Source organism: Chiloscyllium punctatum, chromosome 39 (genome assembly GCF_047496795.1).
Source record: "Chiloscyllium punctatum isolate Juve2018m chromosome 39, sChiPun1.3, whole genome shotgun sequence".
NCBI classification, from domain to species: domain Eukaryota; kingdom Metazoa; phylum Chordata; class Chondrichthyes; order Orectolobiformes; family Hemiscylliidae; genus Chiloscyllium; species Chiloscyllium punctatum.
This window is the reverse complement of record NC_092777.1, coordinates 17,551,884-17,572,645: the sequence shown is the minus strand read 5'-3', so window position 1 is coordinate 17,572,645 and position 20,762 is coordinate 17,551,884. Positions and strand designations below refer to the sequence as shown.

The following is a 20,762-nucleotide window of genomic DNA, read 5'->3' as shown; positions in this document are numbered from 1 at the left end:
TGTTGTTTTCTGCAGTCTTTTTCTATTTAAATAATGTTCATGTCTGTTCTTCCTTCCAAAGTGCATAACCTCACATTTTCTCACATTATTTCCAAACTGCCAATTTTTGTCAAATCACTAAACCTGTCTATAACCTTGTGTAGACATTGTCATCCTCATCACTTGTTTTCCCACCTATTTTTGTGTTATCTGTAAACGTCATTCATGCTAATGTACTACCATCAGTACCATAGGTTCTTATTAAATAGCCTTGTGTAATACCTTCTCTTTTTTAGAAATCCAAATATATTACATCTACTCGTTTCCCTTTGTCTAACCTGCTTACTACCATCTCAACGAATTCTAATCTGTCGAGGATAATTTCAGCTTCATGAAATGATGTTGACTGTTTGATATTATGGATTTCTGAATGCTCTGTCATTACATCCTTTATGATGGACTCTGATATTTTCCCAATGGCAGATGTTCAGTGAACTGATCTGCTTTTTGTCTCCTTCACTTTTTGAATAAGCATGTTTCAGTGGCAATTTTCTCATTATCTGGGGCTTTTCCAAAATCTGAGGATTTCTAGAAGATTGCTACCAATGTATCAACTACCATTGTAGCTTCCTCTAATATCCTAGGATGCATCCCAAAATGTCCTGGGGAAGTATCAGCTTTTAGCCTTATTAGCTTCCCTAGTTGGTACCTTTTCTTTTTAATGATAGTTATTGTGCTTATTTCCTCCCTACCTTTTGCCTCATGATTTTGGGATGCTAATAATATTATGAAGATTGATGCAAGTATTTGTGCACCACCTCTGCCGTTTCCTTGTTCCACATTATTATCTACCCAGCCTCATTCACTAAGTGGTCTATTTATACTTTAGCCTCAGTCTTTCTTTTTGTAAAGTAAGTATAAAGTGTGTGTGCGCAGAACCTTGTGCATGTGCAATAAGAAACCTTTTGGATGTGTGGAGGCATAGCTTTCCATTAATCTAAAGAAGCTCTTATTGCCTGCTTTTGCTAATTTACCTCAGTTATGTTTTGCTCATCTTTTGGCTTTTAAAATTTTACTGGTCCGTTAATATTTTGGCCTACCATTAATTTTTGCCATATTGTATTTTTTTTTCTTTCAGTTCAATACATTCATTAGATGCTTTGGTTAACCATGGTCGGTTTATCCCTTTCCTAAAAATGTTCCTTCCTCACTAGGATATTTCTTCGTTGTAAGGAATGAACTATTTTCTTGAAAGTCTTCCATTTTTCAGCAACTGTTTTGTGCGCTAAACTCCTTGCGCTGTCCACTGTAGCCAGATGTACCGTTATTCTTTCCCTATCCCTTAAGTTTAGCACACTTGTTTCTGCCCCCTCAAACTGATGCTAAATCCCACTAAAATACCTATTCTCTCTCCAGATCTCCCCACCCCATCCCAACCCCAACCATCACCATTACCATAAAACTTAGTTTAAACCGCTTCCAACAATTTGAGAGGACACTGGGGCCAGTGCCCAGAGAACAGAAACTCATTCCTCCCACACTGATCCTTGAGCTGTTCATTGAACTCCTTGACTTTACCACATGCTAGTTTGCCCATGGTTCAGAATCCAGAAATTATTATCTTAGCAATTCTGCTTTTTAATTTAGCTTCTAACTGTTCAGTATTTCATTAAGCTGTAGTCCTGTCAATGTCTTTGGTACCAATGTGGATGACAACAACTGTATGCCCTCCCCTCTGACTCCCAAGTTTGTCTGTCGCCCTGAGGAGATGTCCTTAACTCTGGTGCAAGGCAGACAGCACAACCATTAGGACTCTGTCCCTCAGCTGCAGAGATCAGTATCTAGCCCCTATCACAACTACATTCCTATTTTCTCCACCCACATCAATGGTTCCATATACCACGGTGCTATGGTCAATTCACTCAATCTCCCTGTAGGCTGTGCTGCTGTCCATGTGTCTTTCAAGAATTTTGTAAATGTTGCATAATCACAAGGGTCAAGGGTCAAGGATCCTCAAAAGTTTACCCTTTGGTTCCTCATGCTGGCCTCACCTGCAGCATGTCCCTGTTCTTGATCACAGAACAAATCTGCGTCACCTATTCTGAGGGGTGTGACCACCTCCTTGGACCAGCATCCAGGGGAATGCCCAGTATCTGCAGTGCAAATTTCAGGTTCACAACTCAGATCCAAAATTGCTCAACTTGCAAATAAGACCAAAAGACATGTGAGCAGAAATTAGGCCAATCAGCCTATTGAATCTGCTGCACCATTCAGTCATGGCTGATATGTTTCTCAACCCCATAACCCTTGATGTTCTTAATATTCAATAATGCCCCTATCTCAGTCTTAAATATAGTTAGTGACCTGGCCTCCACAAACTTCTGTGGCACTGAATTCTATAGATTCACCACTCTGGTTAAAGAAGTTTCTCCTTAATCTCTGTTCTAATAGGGCTTCCCTTTACTGTAAGGCTGTGCCCTCGGGTCGTAGTCTCTCCTACCAATGGAAACATCTTCTGTGTCTAGGCCTTTCGGTCTTATGTATGTTTCAATTAGATCCCCCCTGCCATCCTTCTCAACTCCACAGAGTATAAACCTGGAGTCCTCAAACCTTCCTCATATGTTAAGTTTTTCATTCCTGGGATCATTCTCGTAAACCTCCTCTGATCATGCAGCAGGGCCAGTACATCCTTCCTGAGATATTGGATGAAAAACTACGACAATACTCCAAATATGCTCTGACTAGAGCCTCAGAAGTACATCCCTGCTTTTATATTCACGTCCTCTCAAAATAAATGTCATAATTGCATTTACCTTCCTAACTACTGACTCAACCTGCAAGTTTACCTTGAGAGAATCCTGGACTAGAACTCCCAAGTCTCTCTGCACTTCAGTCTTCTGAAATATTTCCCCATTTAGGATATAGTCCATGCCTGTATTCATCCTATGAAAGTGCATGACCACACACTTTCCCACATTACCACTACTTTACCCACTCTCCTAATCTCTCCTAATCTTTCTGCAGCCTCCCCGCCTCCTCAATGCTACCTGTCCCTCTACCTATCTTTGTATCATCTGCAAACTTAGCCAGAATGTACACAGTTTCTTCATCTAGATCATTAATATATAAAGTGAAAAGTTGCGGTCCCAACATTGAGCCTTGTGGAACACCAGGCTGCTATCCTGAGAAGGGTCCCTTTATCCCCACTCTGCTTCCTGCCAGATAGCCAAGCTTCTCGCCATGCTAGCACCTTCCCTCTGACACCATGGCTCCTTATTGTACTCAGTAGCCTCCTGTGTGGCACCTTGTCAAAGGACTTCTTCAAATCCAGGTAGGTAACATCCATTGGTTCTCCTTGGTCTAACCTGCTCATTACTTCCTCAAAGAATTCTAACAGATTTGTCAGGCATGACCACCCCTTGATGAAGTTAACAATCCCACAATGCCAGGTTAGAGTCCAAGAGGTTTATATGGAAGCACTAGCGTTCGGACTGCTGCTCCTTCATCAGGTGGTTGTGTGAAACCATGCTGACTTTGCCCTATTTCACTACAAACTTCAGAATACTTCTGAAATTCCAAGTATTCAGAAATCTCATCCCTCATAATGGATTCCAGGATCTTGCCCATGCCTGCGGTTAGGCTAATCGATATGTAATTTTCCATCTTTTGCCGTACTCCCTTTTTAAACAGGGGTGTCAAATACTTTCTATAGATGGATGACATCCAACTGTTCCAACATGCAATAGTTGCACACATCACCTGACCTGCCATTTCTATTGTCCATTATTTGATTTATTAATTAATCAATCTAGTATCCCTGCTCTTTATTCTTTTGCACACCACTATCAATCTAACAGCCTTCTTTGAAAAAGAGAAACAAAAATCTAGACCCTTAATGCAGACTAGCGACCTGAATGCAAACTAAAGGGCTTGCTTTTACTTTAAAGAGTAGAAGTAGAGGTACTCACCAATCCAGTACACCAGTCAGCTGCTTCGTCGCGGTAAGTTGGCGACTTGTATGCTCCCAGCAAAGAGGCCAGTTGGTCACTTAATGAGGATCCACTTACAGCTGGTTTAATTAATTTACTCTCACTGCAAGCCTGGAGAGTGGAGGGGCTTCAATGTATCACCAGAAGACGTTAAACAATATATTTCAGGTTAATGCCAGCTGCAAGCTAACTAAACTTAATTCAAATATTTAGGCTTTTTCCCCAGTAAATGCACACACTCAGTCCTAGGTTGCCGTGCAAGGCAGTTCAGAAATTACAACTTTTTAGACTGAGAAAGGAGAACAAGAGTCTTCAGGAGTTGAGACTCCTTGAGTTAGTTCTAGAAGAATTTAATGTCTACTCAAATGACAACATAAAATGGCTTTGTGAAATGTGTTTTTGATTGCGCTAAAGAGAAAGCAGAATGTTTTGTCATAAGTTTTTGAGTAGTCTCTTGTTATGAAGGTAGTGTTCAATGTTGCTTTGTTCCAGGAAGGTGGTGGGTTAAGCTTGAGAGGGTTCAGAAAAGATTTATAAAGATGTTCCTGGGACTGGGGGGGTTTCCGTCATAGAGGCTGAATAGGCTGGGGTTTTCTTCCTTGGAGTGTTGGAGGCCAAGGGGTGACATTATGAAATATAAAATCATGAGGGGCATGGATAGCGTGAATAGCCAAGGTATTTTACCTAGGATGGGGAGTCCAAAATTACAGAACGTAGGTTTGAGGTGAGAGAAGGATTTAAAAAGGACCAGAGGAGTAACTTTTTCCACAATGAGGTTAATGCATGTATGGAACTAGCTGTCAGAGAAAGTAGTGGAGGCAAGCAAAGTTACAAATTTAAAATGCATCTGGATGGGTGTATGAATAGGGTTTAGAGGGCTATGGGCCAAGTGCTGGCAGATGGGACTAAGTCAAATTGGGATGTCTGGTCGACATGGACAAGTTGGACCGAAGGGTCTGTTTCCATCCTGTATGATACTATTTAAAACGTAATGAAAGTCTTTTCAAAAGTTGTTGGTTGCTATTGAAAATGAAACATTGCCGATAGGATTGGGATGAATTGCCCTTAAGTTTCTCTTTTACCTCCTGTATAAATGTCAGGTGTTTATCAATATCTTAAGAGTACAGGGATGGTTTTGCAGCTTTACCGAGAATATTTCTTCAGCTCAGGTCTGCACCATCTAAAATCAATAAAGTGATTCATGATTCATTGTCTCTTTTGTGTTTTTTAATAAACATGGTATCTTCTACCCCTGGTCTTTCTAGTTCCGTTCAGTTGATGAAACTACACAAGCCATGGCATTCGATGGCATCATCTTCCAGGGTCAATCTTTGAAGATCCGACGTCCTCACGATTACCAACCTCTGCCAGGCATGTCTGAGCAACCTTCTTTCCATGTTCCAGGTCCGTCAAAAAATGCAACATCTGTGTGCTGGACTTCCTTTGCAGGTTTAAGTATACTGCATGCATCAGATGTAATGTCAGGTCACCAAAACGTTATTCACATTAGCTATTTGTTGGCTAAAATAGAAACAAAAATGAAAATATTCGAACAAATGTTTAACAAAAACAAAATTGGAAAAAAATGCAGATACTATTGCAAACAAAATGCAAGGAAAGTCAGTGTCAGAACTCGCACAACAGAATTATAATTCTGTGGATGAGAAACTCCGTGACTATCTGACTCGGAATGTATAAACACTCTGAGTTGAAACCTGGTCTAAGGAAAATTATGTTGACATCATAATGACACTAAAAAGAGTCAGAAAATGTTGTACAACACTGTTCTTGTTACCTAAGGTAATTTTTTATATTCTGTGGAGGATGGAGGGTTAGTTCCAATAATGTAGAGTTAAGTCCAGATTATTTGAACCTTGTGTATGGAGGCTTCCCTCCCAGGACACTGCTGATTTTGCTCGACTCCCATAGTGGAAAATGTCATCAAGCTGTGTGGCTGCAAAACTAGCAGTACTACAATCTCACAAGGTGCAGAGGACTTGGTCTGACTTGAATAAGTGGCTAAGCATCTTTAAGCAAGTCACTTAAGAGAAAATGTGGCAATGGTTTGGCTAAACCCCCGTTACCTCCAATATTAGATGCTGTAAAATTAAACACAGTAATTTGAATGGAGACTAAGTATTGATAGTAAATGGGTTCAGATAATGTTTAAAACATAAAAGCTATTGGCTTCCATTATTTATGGTTTGAAATTTGAAAGCAAAATACTGCTTTAGCTTGTTCGGGATGGGGTGGTGGAGGAAATACACTTTATGAAAAGAATTCACCTTCACTTTTGCTCTTTTTTCTCTTTGTTTTGTTTTTTTTCCTCTTGCCTTTCGAACATTTATTTCTTTTTCCCTGTTTCCTTTCGACATTTTCTCAATTTTTTCTTCATTTTAATCTCTTCCATCCTCACCGGTTCTTAATCCCTGCAACTATTAAAAGTTCACTCACTTGTGGATTTTGGAAACCTGCAGAGTCTTTATGTTCCGGTTTGGAGCAGCTGGCGCAGCAAGATTCTACGCCAGCCTGGGAACGTGCGCATGTGACTAGGGCCACATTCGCAACACTGTAAGTCAGAAGGTTTTACCAGTTACGCTTCTGCTTTCCTCTGACCCATACGTGGCTTGCTTTTTTCTTTAACAAGAGGGGTGAGTTCATTCAAATTAAGGTGCAGGAAGAAACTTTCCAACATATGTTTTCATAAGTATTCCATAAATAAATATATATACACCTATTGTTCTCCAAGACAAAACTTGCTCAAGGTCCATTATCTGAACCCTTCCTTTATCCCTACTGCAAACCTAAAGATGGCTCAAGTCCCCATCATGGCTAACATCATCCATAAGTATCGTCAGATCTGCAACTGCACTTATGTACCACATGGAAGCAGATCATCTCTCTTCTAGGGTATAGTTTCTGTGTATCTCATTGCAAACATGTCTTCCTATCCACTAAGTAGAAGTCTCCATGGTGATTTAGACATTCTGAATCCCTTATCTACCTCCCATCAAGAGGTAAAATGTTTTGTGTGACCCTGATATTTTTCCTTCCTTACATTTTTTTTTAAGTATAAAATGTGCAACTTAATAACCCTTACTCCCATACGTTCTAGTCCAGGATGTTTATATTGGCATGTTTTCTTTCTCTTATCTCTCTATAGGTGTTGTCTCCACAGTCGTTCCGGATTCTCCACACAAGCTTTTCATTGGCGGTTTGCCCAATTACCTCAATGATGATCAGGTAGCTATAGATGCAACCCACTCAGAGAAAGCTGACAGTGTGGTTCTGCTCTTTCTCCTCTTCAATTCATATAACCCAAGCTGCACTGATTTGTGCCACTGACCAAACAACGTTGGCCTGATAGTTATGTAGCAGTGATTGACTATTGAAGGTGTCAGCTTTCTCCAATGCAATTCCAAATTGGTTTTTGAAGACTTTTTCTTTAATCACTATTGGTTTCTATGAGCTGGTGTAATTAGATCAATCCTTATATCGAGGGGTTTCAAATTAGATTTATAGATAAACCCTTTCTGGGAAAATCACTGAGCAGTATATCTGTTGGTTTATGGTAAAGGCAATAGACAAATTGGATTGTTGCCTGTTTTGGAGTTGATAATAGCAATGTTTATTTTTAATTGCTCTATTTTCTCCCCAGTTTTTTTTTAAAAGGCAAATTTGCTCATGTTAAAATGCGGATCTAGTAAAATGGCTGGCTGAAAATTTGTTAGTAAATAAAAACAACATTTTTGCTCGAGCAAATTGCACTGGCTTCCTTTTGCAGCAAGGTAAATAGCAACTTTTAGGCTACTGAAGAGTGACAGAACATCTTCACGATGCAGATCTGCAAAAGCACCATCACAAATGAAATCAGTTCTGTATCAACACTACTGGAAGATACTTTGCATTTTCCGGGGGCCTTTTCTCACTCCTTTGCAGGGATTTCCTCCTGTTTTCCCTTTTTAGGATTCCTGAATTTGGCTTCAATTTTCTTTTTAATATTTCAACCACTTGTAAATTAGCGTAGGTATTTTAAATTGTAGAACTTCCACTTTGCCAACATGGCATATTTTTGCAATGGTAAAGTCTTTTTTTTGTTTTAGCCCCATTTTCTTTTCACAGCAGTTCAGTTTTTACAGGTTTTAGATTCCTAAACCGTTCGGCACATAAAGGTGAGATGAAATTACAGTCGCTTTCTATACTTATGATATGTAGTGTTAAAAACACTTGATAAATTTGTGTAGTTCAAGCTTGCTTTTACTATAAAATTGCCTTTGAAGGATCATATCAAGTTTTTTTATTAAATATTCCTTTTAATTTAAAATAAAGTGATGGGCAAAGGGCACTTTAGTCTTTGGGCTGAAAATTAATTGTTGGATCCACTTGTACATACAATCCTGACCAGTACATCTATTTTTGTTTATCAATTTTTTAAAAAAATACGTGATTGATTTTAAGCACCTTCTGACTTTTTTCCCCTCCTTTAGACTGGATTATATGCAAGTTTTTATGAATACGAATATGCAAAATTAATTTTGATAGTCTGAAAGGATAATTTAATGCATGCACTAGATTCTAACTGTTGCAAGTAAATTCAAAGCTGGAAGTGAAATGATTGTACCAGTGCCCAAATGGATTGGCAACTGATTGTAATGACTGGGTGTAAGCCACAGATTTGAGGCTTTAAATACAAGAACTCTCAAGTCTTTTATGAACCCAACACTGTTCAGCTTCATGTAGAATTTATTAATTGACAGGTGGAAGTTTGCACAGTGACTGCTGTATTTAAAAAAAACTTTGAATTTACTTTTCCATGTGCAAGAACTGGATCAGTATTAATTTCAAGCCCTAATGTATGTGCCTTGCACAAGTACATATTTTAGTTTCTTCAGGTAACTCTCTTCACTGGATAGTCCAATTGTGTTCATAGCAAACCTTTGCTTAAAGTGCACATTTGCTTCCTAATTCCAACCTAAATATTTAATACATTTCAAATATTTTGTAAAGTTAAAACATGATATGATCCTGGGCAACACTTATTAAATTCTTTAGCTGTCTTAACCCTCACCTAAAACTCGGGGCGGGGGGACAATTGGAGAAATGGGTATTAAATTTGTAATTGATTTTCGACATTAGTCTGAAATGCACGGTTTAATGAGAACAGGGAGTTTTATTTTCTAATTCTAAATTTATGAGCCAGTATTATACTGACTCCTTCCTTTGTAGTCACTGCTGGTTGATACTCATGGCTCTTTCATTTTTGTTCCCCCACTTTGTCCCCAGCTAGGGGCCTGTAAGATCGTAAGTCTTGGCGCATAGTTTGTTCAGTAGTACTGATCTACTGCTGCCATGCCAACCTGTAAGACAAGGCAAGTAAGAGCTCATGTCCCGCATTCGGATACCCTCGGAGCCAGCTGCTCTGCTCTGCCCTCAACTCTAGGACCTGCCCAGCCTTCCTTGGAGCATTTGCTGGCTTTGAGGGTAGACCTAAACAAAGAGAAAACAAATATAAACTTGTTTTTGGTACAAATGAATGAACCACTTTAAGGAGTGGTATAAATAGTCCACATAGACCAATGATATGTGTCTGAGGGAGGTAAGAGTTTTAATTTCTTTTTTTTTCCAGCTTTTTATAGTCGAGGATTGTTTAAACTATTAAGTTTTCTGTTTCTTTGTGGAGCGATTTTGGTTTTGGGAGATAGCTTTGAGACTAGTTTCTCAATTGCCTTTATTAACCCCTTGAGAACCAGTTTTATTTTATGCTGTTGATTTTCTTAATGTTTTCCTCACTTTTCAATCACTTTTAATCCTTAAAATATCAAGCCACAATTGGAAGCCACATGAACATTTCTTGTGCAATTAGAGAGAAATTTCTATGATTGATTTTGGTGCAGGTAGTCCTCAATGGGTTAATATGAAGACTGAAAAGACCTCTGTTTATTAAAAAAAAAACCATGCCTGGAGTCCAGAGTTCTGAAAGAAATAAAAATACCTGGAATTCGATGGCATTTTGATGTAGGATAAAGCATCTGAAAGATGTATGACTCCTAGTAAAGGGAGTGCCTTGAGAGGTGTTCAAATTCCAGTGCTATGAAAGGACAAAAAAAAATAAAACATGCCTTAATGTGTCCTTTGGGATAACAAGTTAATGCATTTCCTGAAATTCCTGACAGTTTTCAATAGCGGTATTAACATGTCTAAAATAAATTGGTTGTATAAAAACCCTGTGGGCTCATTTCAATGCCCTGGTTTTTCTTCAAGATTTAAATCTAAGGTAATAATACTTCTGAAATTCTGTAATTTTATTAAGTTGAACCAGTGTGTTTTCATCTATAATCAGTTTCTTGTCTGATCATATAACTGTCCTGATTACATTTTAAATTTAATAATGTCCTTTTCCTGTTGGACCTGTTTTTGGTTCCAGACCATTGATTGTATAAAGGAAGTTTCCTTATTTTTGACAGAAGTAAAGTGCCCATGCGATTATAGTAATTGTTGGTTGGCGTTTCCAAGTCTTAGGCATCTTCTCAGTACTTTTGGAATCACCATTATGATTGACAGCTCATACAGTAGAGAAGCCATTACACTTGAATATATTCTATAGGCCACCAACTAGTTGGAAAGATATCAAAGAGTAAATATGAAAGAAAATTATACGCTTAATGCTAAGGTCCTGGGGAATGTTGCTGAGCAAAGAGACCTTGGAGTTCAGGTTCATTGTTCCTTAAAGTGGAGTCACAGGTAGATAGTGAAGAAAACTATTGGTATGGTTGGCTTTATTGGTCAGTGCATTATGCATAGGAGTTGGAAGGTCATTTTGTGGCTGCATGGGACATTGGTTAGGCCACTATTGAAATACTGCATGTAATTCTGGTCTCCCTGCTATTGGAAGGATGTTGTGAAACTTAAAAGGGTTCGGAAAAGATGTACAAGGATGTTACCAGGGTTGGAGGGTTTGAGCTGTAGGGAGAGGCTGAATAAACCGGGGCTGTTTTCATTGGAGCATCAGAGGCTGAGATGTGACCATATAAAGGCTTATAAAGTTATGAGGGGCATGGATAGGATAAATAGACATGGTCTTTTCTCTGGGGTGGGGGAGTCCAGAACTAGAGGGCATAGGTTTTGGGTGAGAGGGGAAAGATTTAAAAGTGACCTAAGGGGCAGCTTTTTCATGCAGAGGTTGGTGTGTGTACAGAACGAGCTGCCAGAGGAAGTACTGGGGGCTGGTACAACTACAACATTTACAAGGCATCTGGATGGGTATATTAGTAGGAAGGGATTTAGAGGGATATGGGCCAAATGATGGCAAATGGGTCTAGATTTATTTAGGATTCTGATCGGCATGGGCAAGTTGGGCCAAAAAGTCTGTTTCTATGCTCTATATCTTTGTGATTCTAAGTTCAAATGGTGTTCAAACTTTAACTGATAAAGTGCAGGGAAAAATTTCAGAATTGTCCTTGGAAGAATTTTCTTGATCAATATGTGTGCAACAGAGAAGGAGGCATTATGAGCTCCAATTGTGGGAAATGAGGTTTGTGAAGTAGATTGAGTACGAGTGGAGAATATCTAGGAAACACTGATCATTTCAACACGCTGTTCAGTTGGCTATGGAAAGAAAGTAAAATCTATAGTAAAAACGCTACATTTGAAGAGGGCCAATTTTATTGAAATGTAATAAGATAGTTTGGATACAGTCAAGGTGATTTCACAAAATAGAATATGTGAAGCAATTCTAGAGCTCTTTCACTCAAGTTAAAATAGGAAGGAGAAGAAAAAGGCTTGCTGGGTTTACTGCACAACTGAAAATGAGGCTGAATACTGAAAGCTCCCAGGGAAGATGAAAGAAAATGAGAAGCAAAGGGAAAGTTTGAGAAGAATCTAAGTGTACTAAAATGAAGGGCGTGACTAAGTGAGGAGAAGAAATAGAGGTTTTTGCATGGAGCATTGCTGTGTTATTGGATGAATAGCTTGCATCTGCCTTTACCAAGGAAGAAGATACAGCTGATGTCCTAGTGAACAAAGAAGCTGACTCCAGTGGATTAATTAAGGAAAGCCACCATGTGTTTGTTGAGGGTAAATGTGTTTAACTCTTAAGTTTTTTGAGGTTCCATAGAGGATTGGAGGGTGATGCATCTGATGTACATGGACTTACAAAAGTATTGAATTACCACATAATAGACTTGTTAGCCTATATTGGAGCCTTCTTTGGACAATGTGCCCAATTCTGAGGGCACTGCATTTTCAGAAGGATGTCAGGCTTTAGAGAGGGTTCAGTAAAATGGTATATATGAAGGGTTCCAAGAATATGCCATTCAGTTGATTGGAGAAGCTGTGCTGCTCTCCTTAGAAATGAGTATTGAGGGGATGTTTGATCAAAATATTCAAAATCAAAAGGCCTTGGATAAAATAGCTAGGCCGAAACTATCCATTGCTGGAAGCGGTGAGAACAGGATTTAAGTTATTGACAAAAGGACCAATAGGTACATCAGTTATTTTTAATACTTTGTGAGAATCTGGGATGCAGTATTTGCAATTGATTGGAGCAGAATAAGCTGGATTTGGATACGTATGTAAAGGACAGATGAGAGGAAATAAATGAGATGGTCTATTCATTTCAGCCCTCTGCAACAATGAGCTAAATTGTCTCATTCTGTATCCTGTAATTGTTTTGAGATTTTGAGCAACTGCCTTCTTTTCTGTCAGATTGTTGATGTAGGGTTTCATTGTTCATCTAACTGACTAGCCAAAACAATATCTCTGCTAGGAAGAAGGGTGGGAGAGACCTGGTAATACAACAGGTTGAGGGACGGTGCTGACAGATAGCAGCATGCTGTCTCCTATCGGATATAAATGTGATAAAGAAATGACATTGATAAACCTCTTCAGTTTAGAGTTTCCTTAAGGAAAATGTAGACTTGTTAACATGAAGTGAGCATGATATTGTGAACAGTTGGGAGCAAGCAAATAAAACAGAACTCTGGCCTCCAGTCTCTCTCATCACTTGGTAATCAGTTAATTTTCTGTATGCATTCCACTGGGATTATTCATTGTTTTGATAAGTGCTTTAAAATATTTGTCAGCATTGAGTTTGAAGAAGTTGATGATTTAAATGTTGGAGTGTGAAGGAAGAAATACACAACATTCGGGCCAGAAACCAAATGATTAAATTGTCAGATGGTTTTGGTGGGACTGCATGTCAGGGTGATACTTGGGACTGTATCCTGTTTGAATTTTAGATTGTATCTTAATACTTTATCTAATCGTCTATGCAGACCAGTTTTTAAAGCAATACAAACTGCTTCAGTGGTATGGTTTAATGTACACCCTTGTTTGAGTCATTTACTGCCCAAACCCTTATGCATTTTTAATGCTTAAATGTCTCTTTGTTAAAAATGAATGGAGTTAGGCCCTTGTCCAATTTGTTTTTAATTAGCGAATCAGTACAAGTATAAGAACAGGCCTACAGTCAGATTAGACTTATACTATTAGAACATCTTTGACTGTATCGTTCTTGTGTTTGAACCGAAGACATGCATCCTTGGTACATCGTCCTGTCTGTTTAGGGTTTCATATTTCATCATCTACGCTGTGAAAATCACTTCTGAGAGGTTTAGCTGATAGAATTTTGTCTATCAACTAGCATTCTTCATTGCTTCAAGAATCAAGTAGGTTTTTTGGAGGTTTTGTTCATATGGATTGTAATCTGTGACTTTCAATTATATAAATTGATCAGGAAAAGGTTTTTTTTAACGGAGTGGTTGTTTATGTGTGAAATACCTTTGTTCCTTTTTAAGCTAGTGGGTGTTGTCTTGGTATTTATCACACATAAGCAAAAGGTAGCCAATATTGTTTAATTTTGTTCTTTGTCTTTGTATTGGAGAAACACCAGATGCTGGAAATCAGAAATTGTTGGAAAACTCAGTGGGTCTGACAGCAAGTGTGGAGAGAAAGCAGAGTTAATGTTTCAGATTTAGTGACCTGTTCTGAAGAAGGGTCACTGGACCCAAAGCATTAACTACTATATCTCCATAGATGCTGCCAGACCTGAGTTTTTACGGTAGTTTCTATTTTTGTTTTTGTAGAATTAGTATTTAGGTGTGGCTTAATTTGTAAAAGTGCCTTGGTGCTGGCAGCTGTTTAGATGGCAATTTCTTCCCCTTTAATGCAACTCAAATGTCTTATCCTCATGCTAAGTATTGACTAGAGGTCTGGTCTTAAACTTCAGACTGCCTATATAACTGACAGCTGATGTTTGAAATCATATTGAGAGTTTATTGAATTTTCTCTTCCACCATCTTATGCCAGTACCTAAGAGGGTTGATCTATTATTTCCATTCTTGGACACTAATTTGTACAGTATTTAAAACTTTATTTTGTAATTTCTTCAAAATTACTCATTCATCATTGCCCTGTTGATTTGGTTTGCAGGTGAAAGAACTTCTGACTTCATTTGGCCCCCTGAAAGCTTTTAACCTAGTGAAGGACAGTGCAACATCTCTGTCCAAAGGCTATGCCTTCTGTGAATATGTGGATGTCAATGTTACTGATCAGGTATGATCTTGTCTATGTTATTGACATTAGAAAAAGCACATTCGGTTTATTTCTAATATCACTTCTAATATCATCTGGCATTTCATGTTAGATGTCTGAATATAATGGAATGACATGTTTTGGATATTTAGAAAAATATATTGTCAATTCATTGTATAGTTGATGAACTTTTTTCTTGAATAGATAGATTCCTACAGTGTGGAAACAAGCCCTTCGGCCCAACAAGTCCACACCAACCGTCCGAAGAGTATCCCACCCAAACCCGTTCCCCTACCCTATTACTCTACATTTAACCTGACTAATGCACCTAACCTACGCATCCCTGATCACTATGGAACAATTTAGCATGGCCAATCCACCTAACCTGCACATCTTTCTCAATTAACCTTGTATGGGATTATTTATGCTGATCATGTGTCTATCCTATGACTATGCTGGTCTTTGAAGTTGTAGAATTCAAATAACTGAGGGGTCGGATTTTTAGGCTATTAGTCAACTAGATGCAACCTTTTTATAATGGTAGGCCTAAAAAATAAACCGAACTTGGGGGTGCTTTGGATAAAAAGTAAGGTTTGTACTTTAGTTTCTTTTTGAGTAAAGGATCATAGTACAGAAATCAGAATTAAGCAAAGTGGACATGTAATTCTGTATTAACCCACTTCTCATTCTGTGGTGCACTGGCTTTGTTACACTATATATTGCTTCCTGTTGGAGTGGCTGCACCCAAAAGGAGTTATCTAATTAGAGCACTCTGTGTCTTGGCTTTAGCATTGCCTTTTTGTGTTTTTTTTTGTGGGGTGGGGGTTTGTGAGTGCAGTTGTGATTGCTATGCTTCACTTTAACTATATGGTCCCTACATGTATTCAAAACTTGTGTGGTTACTGGAGATTAAATGTAAATGCATTGTTGTGTTATATAGTGTACACCATGCTTTACATTCTCTACCTTTCACCTCGTTTTGCATGATGGGTGGCATCCTTCATCACTTTTAGCTTTTGGTTCACATAATTCTGTTTCGGCTGACTACACTTGGTAAGTTTGCATGAATGCTGTCATTTACAACAAAAAGAGTTGGAAATCCTTATTTTGTAACTGGTGAAATATGAAAATGACCATTGTCAGCTAATTTTTCAGAGTTATACAGCCCCCCTGGCTTTAAGTAAATGTGTAAAGTTTGTGATCAAATTCACCAGTTGATCAGGGATTTTCTAAAATCTCTTTCCAAGGGTACAAAAGCTAACAACAGAAGAATTTAGGAAAAAGAATGGGCAGCTGGTTTCAACAAGACCCAACCCTAACTGCATCAGCAATCTAATACGTTGCATGCAGTTTGTATGATAAATGTATCACTGATATAAATTAACATCTGTATGCGAAGTGTTGATGATTTCAATTATCAGCTTTCTGCTCTTTAGGCATTGATACTCAATAACTAAGCATTGCATCTTACCTGTCATTCTCAGTCTAGTATACTTTATTCTCTGTGCTGATGCATTCAGTGTGCAGGTCCATGTCCATAAAGCAGTCAGGGTCTCCTGAGGGCCACGTGGTAAAGGGGAAAGTGGGCCACTGTCCTGAGGGGATACCTTAGTCATTGGCTTCTAGGAGAGCTTGGTGTCGGCCAGCCTTTTGGTTCTTACAGCCTGGGATCACATTGCATCTCTGGTTGCAGGCTTAAACTTCTGTGGAGACCAACACTCAAGCCTGCCAAACATAAGCATGATGAATTTCATCAGTTTTCTGCTGGGTCTCCACCAGGGCTTCAGGTATGTCTACTTTCGACCAGCTGATCCTTGCAAAGTTGTGGAGAAGCCCACTATTTCAGTTACCTGCTTCTTGGTAGGTTCATTATGAAGAGTGTCAATAAGGAATGGATTCAAAATGGGGAGGCAGTAAAATCTAAACTACAGAAAAACCTATTTATTTGTGAAAACTGTAGTTTGAGGCCTAACATTCAGTACTGTTAAACTGCTTCTAACAACTCAGTTTGTGATTTCAGAATTCATATTTTTAAACTGACATTGGGGATGATTTACTTTAGCCAATGTATAATGAAATCTTAAACTGTTTAGAACATGGTTGCAGAGTGCTACATAGAGTTTGTAAAGGAAATCTTCCCCATTGTTTAAGCATCTTTGGAAGCAAGTGTATATTGAAACATGCGAAAATTGATGCACTTGATCAAATATCCTTCTCCTCTGCCTGCTGTGAATAATGCCTGTTCTTTTTAGGCCATCGCAGGGTTGAATGGAATGCAGCTTGGTGATAAGAAGCTTATAGTGCAGAGAGCCAGTGTTGGTGCAAAGAATGCCAATCCGGTAACTAATTTATAATTTTACTCTCTTTGTTGGTCTGGCCTTTGTAAAGTGTAAGGAAACTTATCCGTTGGACAACAACTCTTATTTGTAAAATTGCCAAGTCTGCTTGTCTACTCATCTCTTTTGACCGTTTATTCAACTTCATCACTGTAAAGCATTCTGTTTGCTGTAATATGGGGTTGGCTGATTCTAATCTTGGATGAGCTTTGAGATACGGTATAACATGGTACTGTGAGACAGCAGTGCTAACCACTGAGCCACTGTGCTGCTATAGATAACCAAAGAACATAGAATATAACACAGGAACAGTCTGTTAGGCCGGCTATATCTGTGCCGAGCATGATGTCATTCCAAACCAATCCCAGGTTAACCTGTTTCTGACATCCTGACTGTGTTATAATTTATTTCTGCTTTGAAAACCTATGGTATGGATGCCTCATTCCCAATCACAATCATGGAACTACACTTACTATCAATCTCCTTTTCTAGCCCTGAGTCCCTATATCCAGGCACTACATGCCCATGCTCAGCTTTAGTTTATCATGCACTGTGATCAGAATTGTTTGGTATTCTCACTGTTATCCACCTTCACATCAAGTTTAAATGATTGAACACTGACACAGTGGCTCAGTGGTTGGGGTGGTTAGCACTCTGCCTCACAGTGCCAGGGATCCGGGTTCAATTTCAGTTCGGGTGACTGACTGTGTGGAGTTTGCACGTTCTCCCCATGTCTGTATGGGTTTCCTCCAGGTACTCCCGTTTCCCCCCACAGTCCAAAGGTGTGCAGATTAGGTGAACTGACCATGCTAAATTGCCCATAATGTTCAGGGATGTATAGGTTAGGTGCATTAGTCAGGGGTAAATATAGGATAGTAGGGGAATGGGTCTGGGTGGGTTGCTGTTCAGAGGGTTGGTGTAGACGAAGGGCCTCTTTCCACAGTGTAGGGATTCTATGATCTATAACAACCAATAGTATGTATGCAGATCAAATATTATTTGGGTGCTAGCCTATATTTTGGTGTAGCTATCCCAGTTAGTGCAATCAACAATTGAGCAATTATTAAATGAAGCTTGAACTAAAATTGATTGTGTTAGTTTAATGTGACTGAGCAGTATCTAAAAACTGTATGTATGTGGCATGTTGCCACAAATATAAAATGTTGAGTGGAAGTCATGTTTTCTCAAAGAAAATTTAATGACCTTATGACTAGGTTTGGATTTGTGGGTTGCATTGGCCTCTCCTCCCTGACCTATCACCTTCAACCCTTCCCCCACTCACCCATTGTACTCTATGCTACTTTCTCCCCACCCCCACCCTCTTCTAGCCTATCTCTCCACGCTTCAGGCTTAATGCCTTTATTCCTGATGAAGAGCTTTTGCCCGAAACGTCAATTTCGCTGCTCCTTGGATGCTGCCTGAACTGCTGTGCTCTTCCAGCACCACTAATCCAGAATGTTTAATGTTTCTGTTTAGTTTAATTGCTAACTTCATATCTTATACTTCCTTGAGTAATTATAAAATCAAAAGTGAAATGTTTAAGAGTAATCAGATTTTCTCCCTTTGAGACACTGATTCTCTGTTGAATCCAGATTGCCTACACCACTGTCAGCCTATGTATCTTCTTAACCAAGTATCTGTAAATTATGGTAGTTAGCAAACTTTTCAATTTGGAAAAGGGTTTCACTGTTGTGGCCAAGTCTGTCCTTCCCTGAAGACTAAGAACTTTCAGTCTGAAGGTTTCAGTTGTGCTTGCTGAAAATTTGTCATCAGTGAATCTTAACATGTTTCGTGGCTCTGTATCACCTTCACTTGGCAAACAGTTTCATAATAGGGTAGCCTCAACAGTACAGCTACTAGCTTGATTGATGGCTTCTTGCTGGACTATGGTAACTGCCTGGATATCATTAAGTAAGTAAGTGCTATGGATGTATAGAAGAAATATTTGTGCCAGCTGTTTGCTAGAGTAGCTGAATACTAATCATACTGCGCTGCTCCTTTTAAACATTTTTGTTTTCTGCCCTCTTAACATGAACCTAAGATCTCTGCCACTCCATATGACTAAGCATTAGTAATGCACGAGCTACTGAAATGTGTTGATTTCTCCATGATAGAGTCATTCATTTTGAAATTTTTTTTTAAAAAGATCAATATAGCCAATTATTTAATAATAAACTAGCCATATGGCACTTTGTATTTCAGCTGTTTATCCAGGCCTGCAAGTCAACTAAGACTATTTCAGTAGTCATTTTATAGCACAAAACATCAACTTCTCATGCTAATAATGCTCTGGGAAAAATGTTGCTTTTTCATAGTTTACTGAAATTTAATTTGTTTTGGCTAACACCCACGATTGTAATACTTTGTGAAGTTTTACTAGAGTAATACCAGGGGTGCGGGACTGCAATTTATAGAAAGATTTGAGAAGCAGGGATTGTTTTTTCTTTGAACAGAGAAGGTTAAAAGGTAACCTAATAAAGCTATTTAAAATTATAGTGTTTTGATAGGGCAAGCACTGTGAAAATAACTCCTCTGGTAAGTGTTGTAACCATACATCATAGAATTGAAGTTATTGGCAAAGGAATTGTAGGGTAACTTAGCTCTTTTGCACACAGTTATTACGACCTAGAATCTGAAAGAGTAATGGATTCTATCCAAACTCTGAAAAGCCAATTGGACCTGTAATTTAAAAGGACTAATTTATAGTGAGTGGGTCCACAGCTGGCACAGAAATGGTAAACTGAATGACCTCTCCCGTGCTGCAAGATTCAGTCTCTTGGTCTAAATTGGATCCTGTGATCTTTATTGTATTAACCAAACTCAGTGCATTTCCTTCCATTTGGTGGTAAACCTTTCATGTGTCCATTGATAATAGGTGTAAAATACTCTCAGGTTTAAGCACGTGGTTTATGCTTGACATACTATCATCTTGGTATAACATTAAACCACAGCCTCATTTGCATTCAGAGACGTTAAGGAATCCACAACACTTCCATGAAGGCTATTGAAGTTCTGATCAATTGTATTATCTCAACAGAACTATAAACTGATTAACTGGACATTCATCACAGTATAGATTGGATTTTTTTTCACACAATTGATTCCAGATTAGACTGCATGATCATTACTATTAGCAAAAGTTGACATATGCATCAGGATGCTATTGTTTTATTTCTAGTGTCATCTTATTGTATTTTATTTCATTTTATTTTCTACATCCATCATGGTTATCTGGCATATTCAGCAACAATGATGAAGACTTGCAGGAATGAAGGAACCTTATTCCTCCCCCCACACCCCCCATCATAAAGCTATAATGTGGTGAATTTGTAGCTTCTTGTTTCAAGAGAAAAACATTAATTTGCTGCAAATCCGTTATTATCTGTTGCAGAGTGCCATTATTCAAACACCAGTTACTGTGCAGGTACCAGGCCTTCCATCAATGCAAGCTCAGAACACGGGGCTTCCAACTGATGTGCTGTGCCTGTTAAACATGGTGTCACCAGATGAACTCATTGATGATGAGGAATATGAAGAAATCCTGGAGGACATCAGAGAAGAGTGTAGCAAATATGGGACTGTGAAATCTATTGAAATCCCACGACCACTGGATGGGCTAGAAGTGCCTGGCTGTGGCAAGGTAAAGGCTCTATAGAGTCAGAATAAATCAGAAATCTCAAGCCAATAAGCTGCTGTTGAAATTAGACTTAATTCTGAATTAATTGAACTAAATTACTAGAATTAGAGTATTTTGGAGTTACCTTGGATATCTGAATTGAACCAAAGATATCTTCTACTTTGCTCAGTCTAACAGAAACAGAAAGAGGAATCTGAAGCCTCAAAATCCTATATAATTAACATACACCGATCTGACCAATTGGATTGGTTGGTAAATTCTTGCCAGGGAGATTCTGTTTCTGATCAAGTG

The 20,762-nt window shown here is 38.7% G+C and overlaps 1 protein-coding gene across 3 annotated transcripts in view; it reads left to right on the top strand.

Annotated features, from left to right (window-relative positions):
• LOC140463845 (splicing factor U2AF 65 kDa subunit-like) overlaps positions 1 to 20,762 on the top strand; it is a 55,460-nt gene that overhangs the window by 29,120 nt on the left and 5,578 nt on the right. The window contains exons 6-10 of one of the 3 annotated variants that reach the window (XM_072558247.1): positions 5,234 to 5,372; positions 7,132 to 7,211; positions 14,397 to 14,519; positions 16,751 to 16,837; positions 20,226 to 20,474. In XM_072558247.1, coding sequence (XP_072414348.1) covers positions 5,234 to 5,372; positions 7,132 to 7,211; positions 14,397 to 14,519; positions 16,751 to 16,837; positions 20,226 to 20,474 — 678 coding nt within the window. Of the gene's footprint in view, positions 1 to 5,233; positions 5,418 to 7,131; positions 7,212 to 14,396; positions 14,520 to 16,750; positions 16,838 to 20,225; positions 20,475 to 20,762 lie in introns of all 3 variants that reach the window. The other 2 variants (XM_072558246.1, XM_072558248.1) reach the window with 2 other exon arrangements.